Here is a 12351-nt window from a genome sequence, read left to right on the forward strand (position 1 = left end):
TTGCTTTCAGTCCCACTAACTAGGGCCAGAAGGGAAAGGTAGAGGTATGTGTGTGTGTGGATGTGTATGTGTGTACCATTCGCTTTGTATGAAAATATCAGTCTGGGGATGCCTAGCTGCTTCAATAGGAGGAACATGCGGCTCTTGATCTCAAGGTTGTAAGTTTGAGCCCTATGTTGGGTGTAGAGAGTACTTAAAACTTTAAAAAAGAAGAAGAAAAAAAATAAAAATAAAAAACAAGAAGAAAAGAAAATATCAGTGTAGGACAGGGTTTCTCAAGCTCTGCACTAGTGACATTTTGGGTCAGATAATTCTTTGTTGTGGGGGCCCTCCTGTGTGTTCTAGGATGTTTAGTAGTAGCATCCCTGGCCTCTACCCATTTGACACTAGTAGCACATTTCTCCCACCACCAGTTCTGACCAGTAGGAGACAAAATGCCCCCAGATATTGCCAAATATCCCTGTGGGGTGGGAGTGGCAGGTCAGGGGATGCCCCTGGTGGAAAATCACAGGTCTAGACCACAGTGGCCCTGCCCCTCTATGAAACTCCTGGCTTCCCCATCCCAAGTCCAGTCCTCCATCCAGGTTCAAAGGAAAGTTTGTTCCTGGCTAGCTCAGCTCTGTCGGACAAACTGAGATCTGTGCCATATAAAGCTGCCATCAGTTACAGAATCAAGATCAGGGTCACAATCTGGGTGTTAGGAGACCCAGGGGCATGACTCTCCCCTGCTGGGGCTCTTGAAATAAGTCTGGGCAAGCCCCTTATCTCTCTGGCACCTGGGAATACAACACCTGTCCTAGCCACATCAAAAGGCAGCTGGGTGGAAGAGGGCTGATTTACTAGATGGGAAAGCCCTTTTGAGAGTTAAAAGCCCTCTTCAAAGGGGAGTGATAATTATTATATGTTGTGGCATAAATCCGGTGGTGCCTCATTGTCTTGAGCTCTTGTCTCCTAGGGAAAAAAGTGTGGGGGTGAATTTAGCACTTGAGCAGAGAAGACTCACCCCTCTAATTCAATTTTTCACCATAAATGGAGTGAAGACCCAAGCTACAGTCACGGCATTTATGTCTGACCATGTATGCCTAGAATGTTCCTGAGGGATGCCTTGCACAAGGCTGGGGCAGAGTTCTGTCTGGGATGCCTGGGCAGCCTCTTTAGCCTAGAGGTTGGGGGATTGATGCTGGGATTCTGTCGCCTCTGTTACCACTGTTTCCAATCTAAGGTCGTTTGGGGCTTTCTGGGGGTAGGGTGGAGTCTGGGAAAGGGAATGGTGGGGTGGATTCTTGCTTTCTACTAACTACTTGTGTATATTCAGATGAGGCATGAACAGTGACCTCAGACCTCGCCTTCTCATGCTTGCCTTTCCTGCCATTGTCACTACTTTGCCTTTTGTCCTGACTTGGCCTGGTTATCCAGCTATGATTCTATTGTCACTTCCTCTCAACCACTTACAGGAGTCCCAGGGATTAAGGAAATCATCCTGATTTGACTGGTTAGAAAATCCAGCCACAAGGCACATGGGTGGCTCAGCCAGTTAAGTGTCTGACTCTTGGTTTAAGCACAGGTGGTGTTATCAGGGTTGAGAGATTAAGCCCTGAGTTGGGCTCCGTGATCAGCATAGAGTCTGCTTGAGATTCTCTCTCCCTCTCCTTCTGCCCTTCTTCATGCTCACTCAGTCTCTCTCTCTCTCTCAAATAAATAAACAAATCTTTAAGAAAGAAAGTCCTGCCACAACAGCTTCCCTCATTGCTCAAGAGGAGGAATCAAAGGCTTGGGTTGGGGGTGGTGGGAGTTTTAAGCAGGGAGTGAGTGACAAGACTAGACCTACAGCCTGGGAAATTGTGGTAAAATGGTTGGTGGGTGCAATTGACAAGAGGAGCAGGTTTGGAAGGCTGTCACCGTGTCCAGGGAACAGATGAGGGTTGCCTTAACAAGAGAGAAAGCAGTGGATGGGCTCCAGAAACATAAAGAAGGCAGAATCAATGGGACAAAGTGAAGGATTGGATATGGGAGATGGGGGAGGAGAAGTGAGGGATGATGTCTACTGTGCTGGCTCAGGTTGCTGGATGGATTGTTTTGGTGTTTACTCAAAGGGTGAACCTTATAAGACAAGCAGAGGTTGAGGGGTTTGGGGTGTTTATCGATGGTAGAACTTGCTATCTATTTGCCAAGACTTGTAAACTGTGGGGCTGTGTGTGCCTGGAGGGAGCACCTCTTCCTAATTCACACCAAGGCGCTATATATGTGTAGACTACCAGCCACTTGAGTGGGACATCTATGAGATGTGCAGGTGTGGTTGGGTATCTGGAGTAGACTTCAAGACACAGAAATATGAGAGCTGTTCCTTTACAGATGGTGACTAAAGCCATGATGGGGGCAGGGTGAGAAGGATGAAGCCCCTTCACTCCTGTGATGACATTCCTTCTCATTGGCTTCAACCTATCTGACCAGCCGACCTCAAAGCCCTCCTGTTCTCACTGTGCTGTCGCCACACTGGTCTCTAAAGTGTTCAAAGCATCAGGATCTTCCCACAAGATGTTCCTTTTGCCAGAAATCAATTCCCAACTCCTAGATTAGCTAATTCTCAACCTTCAAGTCTCAGCTCAGTGGCAGCCTCTTCCCAGATTGAAAAAAAAAGTGCACTTATGGGGGTGCCTGGCTGGCTCAGTCCATAAAGCCTCTGCCTTCAGCTCAAGTCATGATCCCGGGGTCCTAGGATTGAGCCCCAAGTTAGGTTCTTTGCCCAGCAGGGAGCCTGCTTCTCCCTCTCCCTCTGCCCCTCCTCCTGCTCATGCTTTCTCTCTCTCAAATAAATAAATTAAAAATTCTTTTTTTTTTTTTAAAGTGCACTATAATCTCTGAAAACCCTCTGCACCTTTTCTGCACGGTACTGATCATGGGTGTACTTTTTTTTTTACAGCTCTGTTGAGGTATAATTTACATACCATAAAATTTACCCATTGTAAGTGTACAACTCAATGACTTTTTTGGTAAATGCTCAAAGTTATGCCACATCACCACAAAATTTCTGTCACTCCCCAAAATTCCCATGAGCTAACTGGCAAAGTATTTCCATTCCCAGATTTAACTTTTCTGGATAAATCATATAAATGAAATCATATAAATGGAATTATACAGTATGTAATCTTTTGCATCTGACTTAGCACAGTAATTTTTAAGCAGGGATGACTCTGGCCTCCAGGAGACATTTGACAATAATTTTGGAGATATATTTGGTTGTCACAACTAGGAGGGGTACTACTGGCATTTAGTGGATAGAGGCTGGGAATAACACTAGCACAGAATGGGCCCCTATAACAAACAATTATCCAACTCAAAAGGTACCAACGTTGAGAAATCCCGACTTTGCATGATATTTTTGAGGTTCATCCATGTTGTAGTGTATATTGTCATTTCGATCCACTATTCTACTTTCTGTCTCTATGATTTGGCTATTCTGGGTATCTTATATAAATGGAATCACACATATTTGTCCTTTTGTAACTGACTTCTATTCACCTAGCATTATGTCTTCATGGTCTTCAATTCTTGTAGCATTTATCAGAATTTCATTCCTTTTAAAGACTGAATCTAATTTACTACAATTTGTTTATCCATTCATCCATTGATGGACTAGAGCTGCTTTTTTTTTTTTTAATTTTCTTTTGGTTTTATTTATTTATTCATGAGAGCGAGAGAGAGAGAGAGAGAGAGAGAGAGGCAGAGGGAGAAGCAGGCTCCATGCAGGGAGCCCCCTATGCGGGACCAATCCCAGGACTCCAGGGCCGAAGGCAGAGGCTCATCCGCTAAGCCACCCAGGCGTCCCTAGAGCTGCTTTTTAAGGAAAGGATTGGTTGACCTCCATGCTGCACCATTCTGGAAATGAATCTCTGCAGGTGTAATTTTACATATATCTATATATTTCTGGATTAATGACTACCTCCCCCATTAGACAGCTCCATGAGTGGAAAAATGTTTTGTTGTTGTTGCTTGCTTTACCCCAGCCTCCAGTAGTAGGCACTCAGTGAATCCTTGTTGAATGTATGAATATTTAAGGTATGGAACGAGATGACTCCCCCTGATCCATTTTAAGCAGGAAGATTCAAGGGCAAATGTGCCGTAGGAAGAAAAAGAATTGCCGGTATTTACTGATCACTGATACGTCGTTCAGCTCCATGCCAAGCTTCTTGATGTCTTGCCTCATTTAATCCTTACAACAAACCTTTTGAATGAAGTCTGTACGACGAAATCACATGCTAAGGCCAAGAATGGGAGTTCAGTTCTAAGGTTGTTAGCACAAGGCAAAAACTGGTATAACCGAAATGACCTAATCTGAACATTCACTCAAGTGAGATGCCTTTCGTCGCATGCTCATCCTGGAATTCATGGCCTTTGGGTGGAATGGTAGGGAACTTATAAACGACCCTCTCATCCCCGTCGCCTCTGTTTGACTTGAAATCAGCTAACTAGGATGAGACTCCACCTGACTAGTATCCTCCACGCTTTAAGGATGAAGTGGTAAGTGGAAGGGCGGAATAGGGGCAGGGACCCACAAGCTGTCAGGCGTTCTGGCAAGGAGTTGGGAGGGAGGTCTGCACGGAGGCAGGAGCTGGGGAGCACGGTGCTGGGGCAGGGCCGGGCCCGCGGTGAGGGCTGCTGAGTCCTCGGGCAGCCAAAGGATAGCAGGCTGGACCCCACTGCACATCTCCCGCTCATTCCCGGCCCTGGTCCCCACGCGGCCAACTCACCTGCTCCGAGGGCACCAGGCTTCTCCGAGCCGTTTCCTCCGCGGTGCCCGCGTTGCTAGGTTACCCGCCAATCCCGGGGGGAGGGACTCGGTATCTGACTGACTTTCCTTTTCACCATTCAATTTCTCGTTCCGTTCAGTTCGCCCCACCTCCTGAGGCTTGACCAATCAGAAGCACCGCCTCTCGGACCCTCCACCAATCGAAAGACCCAGGACTCTCTCTGGGTTGGGCTGAACGAGTAAGGCGGGGAGGGCGGGAGGGGAAAGGGGGCGGAGCTTCCTTATCCCGCCCCTTCCCAAGGAGGGGGGCAGGGAGTCCCGCATCAGCAGCGGGAGAGAACTGGGGGAAGGACGTGCCGCTTGGCCAATCACAGCTCATCATGCAACCTCGCTAGCCAATAGGCCGTGGCAAAGGGGAAATGGGGCGGGGCCGACGGGGTGGAAGGGACGGTAGGCGGCGGATGGGAGAGCTGGCGCAGCTGCCGTGGTGGCAGCGGCTGAAGTGGCGGCGCCTGCGGTGGCTGCAACAGCCTCGAGCCCGGGGCTTTGGCGGCGGCGCCCGCGGGCTGGGCTGCGCGGTGCGGACCCCGGCGCGCGGTCCAGGTTGCTGGGGCGGCGCGTGTAAGAATCCGAGGGGTGCGAGCGACGGCCTGGCGGAGAGGGCAGGGGTCAGGGGTCAGAGGGCGCGGAGTGAGGGTTTGCGCTGCGCCCTGGGCTGGGGGAGGCGGGCAGAGCGGGACCGGACCCGCCGCGGGAGTCGTCGCCGCGCTTTCCTCCCTCCGGCCCGGGCCGGGGCTTGACGCCCCCTCTCCTGGCCCCCGGCTTCCCGGGGCGACCCCCGCGCGGGGCCGGGACCCGGGACCCGGGCGGGGAGCACGTGGAGCTGGAGCCCGCGGAGCTGGAGCCCGCCCCGCACCCAGTCAGCTGCTCAGCTCCCGGGCGCCCGCGGGGACTCGGACCCGCACCCGGGGCAGGGATGGCTGCTGGCCCGCTTTCCTGGGCCCTGTCCCCACGGGTGACCCTTCCCTTTTGGGTGCCCTGCACAGGAAGAAGCCGAGCCCGCCGGAGGAGCCCTGGGCTGGGACTCAGGAGTCCTGCACTGTGTGACCTTGGGCAAGTCCCTTCTCCACTCTGGGCCTCACTTTTTCCCTCTCTGCAAAATGATGGGCTTGAATTCAAATCAGGGGCCTGGTTCTGCCAGGAGGTAGAGGGTAAGGGTTAAGTGGGGAGGGCCGCTGAACTCAGACTGCCCACGGTGAGCTCTAGGCTCTACCAGAGCTTGTAAAGGGTGGGTTAAGTTAACCCCTCTAAGCCCCAGTTGTCCTCATCTGGGAAGTGGGGATATTAGCTAAACAGGATTTCTCAACAGCAGCGATACTGACATTTGAGCTACATATTTCTATATTGGTGTTAGGTCTCCCCTGTGCATTGTAGGATGGATGTTTAGGGGCATCCCTGCCCTCTGCCTACCAGCACCCCCACCCCCTAGTTATGATAATCAAACATGTCTCAAAATGTATGCTGCTGGCATCCCGTGGGGGGAGGGGGCAAAGTCACTCGGGTTGAGATCCACAGAGCTAAGATACTGCATGCATTGCAAACCAACAGTCATGTATTTTTTTTTTTTTTTAGATTTTTTTATTTATTTATTAGAGACACAGAGAGAGAAAGAGAGAGAGGCAGAGACACAGGCAGAGGGAGAAGTAGGCTCCATGCAGGGAGCCCGATGTGGGACTCGATTCTGGGTCTCCAGGATCACGCCCTGGGCTGAAGGCGGACCTCAACTGCTAAGCCACCCAGGGGTCCCCCAACAGTCATGTATTAAACATTAAAATAAAAAAAAACTTCTAGCCATTATAATAACAATGGTAACATTTAGAAACCTTCTTGATGGAGTTGAGAAGGTGGATAGATTCTCTCGCCTATAAAAAAAACAGGAGAGGATGACAAGATGTTCATTGTCAAAGTGGAGTGAAGGCTACAAGGAAGTTCATTTACATATTCTATTTTTGAGTATGTTTGAAAATATCTGTGGTAAGAAGTTAAACCGAAAAGAGAGCAAATAAAACATTTAATTCTTAAGACAGCCGGATGGTAGCGTCTCATTTGGGATTTCCTCTTTTGTCTCCCCGCTATTGAGATTGCAAAGGAAAATTAATCTCCAGACCTGGGGGAAACTTGAAAAGTCTTACAGGAAGTTGGCTGGGCAGAGAGCTACAGGCTTAGCAAACAGAATGGTGCTCACTTTCGCTGCCTAGTTTTAAGAAGATACGAACGGAAAGGAACTTGCCCAGGGTTCCTCTGGTGATGTGCAAAAAGAAGCAACTTGCCAGGTTGCCATTTAGTGGGTGAATTTGGAGGCCGACTTGATTGAGCCCAGAAGGCCTCAGTTTGAGGAAGGAACCTGCTGCTCTTTCCGAGTTCAAAGGTCTGCTGTCAGATCTGCTGAGTCTTTGCTTTTGGTCCTACTCAGCGGAAATGGGAATGTGTATAAATAGGAACTGTAACAGGCAAGTTCTGAGTGTTCTAAAGTTGGGAGTCCAGGATGAGTGCCTTTGTTGTGTGACTGGACAGCACTTAAAAAAAATACTCTTCTCCTTCCTCTAAAACACCTAAATCTAGGAGACTGTTGCCTATATGAGAATGATATGGGCATGTGTAGGTAACCTGGCATGCCAACGCTGCACGTCATTGAAGCTAGATGCTCTGTAAATACCCAGGATGGGTCTTAGAGAAAATGTAGTGTAGTGGATAGGATAACAGGTCTGGAGCCAGACGATAAAGTTCAAAGTTTGGCTTTCCAGTTGTCGGTTCTTGGGCAAGTTACTTAATCTCTCAGAGCCTAGAATCTCCTACTCTGTAGGAGGGGGGGTTAATAATCCTACTTACGAAGTTTCAATCAGCTTTACTTAAAATTTGCTAGAAGAGCCCCTTACATAGTAAGTGTTCACTGAGTATGAACTACTATTATTTTAATGATTGTATTTTTTTTAAGTCTTTAAAATCTTCATACACAAAAAATCTTCACAAAACACATAAACCAGGGTAAAGAGGGATAGAGGTGGAACGTATTAGCCATAACCTCAATCTCCAGCCATAATTATGTTTAAATTTCCAGTATTTGTTCTTACAGAGCCCCCTCTCCGTATTTTAATGCTGTTAGTGTAATACTCTATTGAGATATAATTCACATACCATAAGGAATCCACCATTTTAAAGGGTACAATTCAGTAGTTTTTAGTACATTTGCATGGTTATGCAACCATTGCCACTGTCTAATTCCAGAACATTTTCGTCAGTAGTGGTTGTGTTTTGATAATTGTTTTTCTCTTTTTATTCCCCAAACCCTAGAAGATGCTTCTGATGGAGGAGTTTCTGAGAAGCACCTCTGGGCCAGTGGCTTTGAAAGGGAGCTCAAAGCAGAGACTATTTAAAGCTCTGGACATCGCATCCTGAGGGCTACTGTCGAGGAGAGCATGGCTGTGAGTTTAGATGACGACGTTCCCCTCATCCTGACCTTGGACGAGGGTGGCAGTGCCCCACTAGCTCCCTCCAACAGCCTGGGCCAAGAGGAGCTGCCTAGCAGAAGTAAGACTGGGGAGGGGGCACAGCTTTTCTGTTTCAGGGGTGAGTTGTGGGCTTGGTGGTCTCATAGTAGATGCATGTATGCTAATGCCTGACTCTGCATTTGACCCCTTAGTTCTGACACAAACTACTGGGAGACTGTGGGGTCCTGATCTTGCATCCCCAGCTTAGGGATGCTTCCAGGGAATGAGTAGCCTGCCCTCCCAGGACTCCCGCCTCCCTCAGTGCATTATGTCCCTTGCATTTGAGGTCTGCTGGCTTTGTTTGTGGATGCTTGGTGGGGACCTCAGGCAAATCTGCACTTTGGCTAGTTTCCCTGCCCCATTCCTTGTTAAAAAAAGAAATAGATTTCAACACTAGCCTCCTCTGTCCAACCTGAAACCGTTGGCATGAAAGCAAAGATGATTGCTTCTCCACGCTGGAGCTCAGTCCCTGCACTGCCCAGGACAGGGTGGGAGGGGGCCAGCATTTGTTGTGATCCATTGATCTGAGGGTTTGGGGTTTTGCTTTGTCTTCCTTTTAAAACCAGAGCCTAGCACAAAGTGAGCCCAGGAGAGGTGAGCTTTAAATTTTTTACATTTTAATTGTGTTTCTGGCAGAATAAGAGACCTTACAAAGCTTTCTGGTCCTTGTCCTGGAGCCATTTCCCTCATATGCTCAGGCCTTGGATTAAGAGAGCTTAAAATAACTCTCGTTCTGTGGAGGGTCCTAAGATGTCAGGGACTAGTGCTTTAGAATCTCCTCACCAAGTGCTTGTTCCATCTGCTGGCCATGCTCCTCAGCCAGGCTGGAGGGGGTACTGCTGCCTTCTGGTTCACGAGTGAAGATGCTCGGGTTCAGGGAAAGATGAGCCTGGCTCTCCCGTCTCCTTTGTCCACAGAGAACAGAGTTGAGTTCTCCCTGCAGAGCAGGTTGCTCAGCAGCCTCCCTTTGAAAGTGATGAAGGACAGCAGTGTCCCTGTGGACAGGAGTGCAGTGGGAGGCCTGGCTTCCTATAAACTGGCTCTCCTTACTTCAGCATGCTCAGCCCACTCTGAGTGGTAGAGATGGGGAATTCAGGAAGGGTAGATTCTTCCCTAAGCACCATTCAGGGCTGAGAAACCACAGGCTCTGATTTCAGGCTTACTTCTGAAATGCCCTAGAGCTGGCAAGCCTAGTGTTAGGCGCTTTCTTATCTGTTTATCTTAACTAAGATCCTTTTGTAGGGTAGGCAATATTATCCCTATGTGACAGGAGAGGAAACCATGAGTCAGAGAGGTGAAATGACATGCCCAAGGTCACACAGCCAAGCAAGTTGGGTGGGCGTAGATTTGAACCCAGGACCGTTGGATTCCCCTCCTCCTCCTCCTCCTCCTCCTCCTCCTCCCTTTTTTCCTCTCCTGCTTCTCCTTGTTCCATCATAAGCCCTTTTTTTTTTTTTAATTTTATTTATTTATTTATTTATGATAGTCACAGAGAGAGAGAGAGAGAGAGGCAGAGACACAGGCAGAGGGAGAAGCAGGCTCCATGCACCGGGAGCCCGATGTGGGATTCGATCCCGGGTCTCCAGGATCGCGCCCTGGGCCAAAGGCAGGCGCCAAACCGCTGCGCCACCCAGGGATCCCCATCATAAGCCCTTAATAAATACAAGTATTGGCCCTTAGCATTTATGTATATTAATCTTATCATATAACCTCAAGATAAAATTATTGTTATTTTCCATATTTACAGAGGAAGAAACAGACCCTCAAAGAGGTTAAGTAACTTGTTCAAGGTCACACAGCTAATAAGCAATAATGCCCCTCTGATATCTGTCTCTACATCATTGTGTAAGGTGCTTTGAAGAAAGTGACATAAATGAATGTGACCTAGTCTCAGCTTCATTTTTTTTTTTAACGTCTTATGTTATGAGTTGGATGCTCAACAGACCGAGCCTCCCAGGCCACCGCCCCCACTGCTCCCTGCCCAGTCTCAGCTTCAAAGTAGGATACTCCCTACTGAGGGGGAGTGGTCAGGTCCATGGCCAACAAGGGAATGGACTCCAAGGGTAGGCGGTTGACATACTAAGGGTGTGTATCGTTCCAGAAATAGTCGGGCTCAAGATTCTAAATTGGAGTCCTGATCATTGTCATGGGTGCCACTTTTAAGCCCTTGTGCAGTATCAGAGCTGATGGCTGAGGGGGTGTTTGGCTCTCTGGCAGATCAAAGTGGGAAGAGCAACCTAGTTCTGTGTCAGGATCAGGTTTTGAATCACCGATGACGGAGCTTGAGTGGGAAGTAGGCCAAGTAGACAATAAAACCAACCTTGGATGGGCCGTTAGTGAGGTTATTCTTATCTTAGTGTGAAGTTGGTGGCTTCTTTGGCTGTTTAAAAATAACAAAATAAAAAAAAAATAAAAGTAACAAAATATAAAACCCTCAAGGTCCAGGGAAACTGCTTTGTTTCTCCCCTCACCCTCTTACTAGGTCATTTGCTCAAACCTCCAGGAATTCATGGGTGTCATTCACCAAGGCTCATTGACAAAATGATCGGGCCTGCCTGAAGACAGGGTTGGCCTTTGTTATTTCATGCTTGGATTTTGGCGTTGACGTTCCTCCCAAAGTCCACCGGCCCTGCTGTCTGAGCAGCCTGTGTAAAACACAAATCGGACCCGGTACTCTCCCCAGCTTGCAGCTCCCCAGGACCTGCCTGTCCCCTACAGGATGCAGGCCAAGCTCTTTAGGCAGTGTACAAGGCCATGTGTGCTCTGGCGCCTTCTTGCCAGAATGATCCCATTTCCTGCCTCAGCCAGTGTCACACCGCTTCTAGTGCTGTGAAACCCCTGTGCATCCTTAAACCTCTCTGCTTTGCTGGCGACTCTGTCTGGAATGCCTTTCCCAGCCTCTTGTTTGCTGTTGTTCCTTATTTCCAGGTCTGTCTCGGAAATCCTGTTGATAATCCCATCTCTTTGAAGGCTTCACTGAACCTCCCCTCCCTGACACAGCTGATTACTCACTGCCCTTTTCTGCTTCGGTATCTAGATGAGACTTCACTATTACAAGTAGCTTACTGCGTAATAATGACTTGCTTAACCATCTGATTACCTACTGGGCCCTGAGTTCATTCATCTTGGTATCACCCAGCTCTGTGCCTGCAGCATATAGGTACTCACCAAATCCTGGTGGAAATAAACCTAGTTGGGTTTCTGGAATCTTGTAACTACCTCCTAAGAGTGACTCTCAGGGGCCCCTGGTCAGAGGTGGGCAGGATTGCCCCCTGCCTCTTCTTCTAACCAGTGCTTGGAGTCTCATTGCTCAGAGGACAGCTGATTATCCTAGAGGCTGCCCCCGGCACCTCCAGCATATGGTTGATATAAACCCTTGTGGTATTTAAGAGTTGGCAGAGTTCAGACAGAGACCTTCAGCAGAGTTGAAGGGTTGGGTGGGCATGAGCCACTGAGAACCAAGCCAGATTTCTAAGGGCATGAGCCTTGGTCGAGCCTGGGCCTCTGCCCAGCCCAGCAGCTGTCACTGAGCCTTCTGCTGGCTCTGTACCTATGTTCTCCTTTGTTTTAGTCTGCTTTAGCTGCCATGATAGATAGCACAGGGTGGGGGGCTTTAGCACCCAAAGTTCATTTTCTCACAGTCCTGGAGGCTGGAAGTCCAGGATCAAGGTGTCAGCAGGGTTAGTTTTTTTTTTTTTTTTCTGAGGCTTCCCTCCTTTACCTGCAGGCAGCCAGCCGCCTTCCGACTATGTCCTCACATGTTTGTCCCTTAGTGTGTGTGTCTGTGTCCTAATGCATTCTTACAAGGACACCTGGCAGATTGGATGAGGGTTCAGCCCTATGACTTCATTTTACCTTAATTACCCCTTTAAAAGCTCTGTTTCCAAATACAGCCACATTCTGAGATCCTGGGGGTTAGAACTTCAGGATAGGAATTGTAGGGGCACGCAGTTCAGCCTACAACTCTCCTGCCCTCTCCTCAGATGTAAGTATGCAAAAGCCAAGCCAACTGTGCTGCCTACGACCTTTGACCCTGTGCCAGGAATGGCCTATGCT

The 12351-nt window shown here is 48.7% G+C and overlaps 1 protein-coding gene across 1 annotated transcript in view; it reads left to right on the plus strand.

Moving 5' to 3' along the window:
- Positions 1-5209: 5209 nt before the first annotated feature.
- The window catches only part of TPCN1 (two pore segment channel 1), a 62750-nt gene continuing 55608 nt past the window's right edge, over positions 5210-12351 (plus strand). The window contains exons 1-2 of the mRNA XM_077875733.1: positions 5210-5368; positions 8099-8335. Of these exons, the coding sequence (XP_077731859.1) occupies positions 8224-8335 (112 nt within the window). The 5' untranslated portion in view covers positions 5210-5368; positions 8099-8223. The remainder of the gene's footprint in view (positions 5369-8098; positions 8336-12351) is intronic.

This window comes from Canis aureus, chromosome 27, assembly GCF_053574225.1.
Source record: "Canis aureus isolate CA01 chromosome 27, VMU_Caureus_v.1.0, whole genome shotgun sequence".
Lineage (NCBI taxonomy): Eukaryota > Metazoa > Chordata > Mammalia > Carnivora > Canidae > Canis > Canis aureus.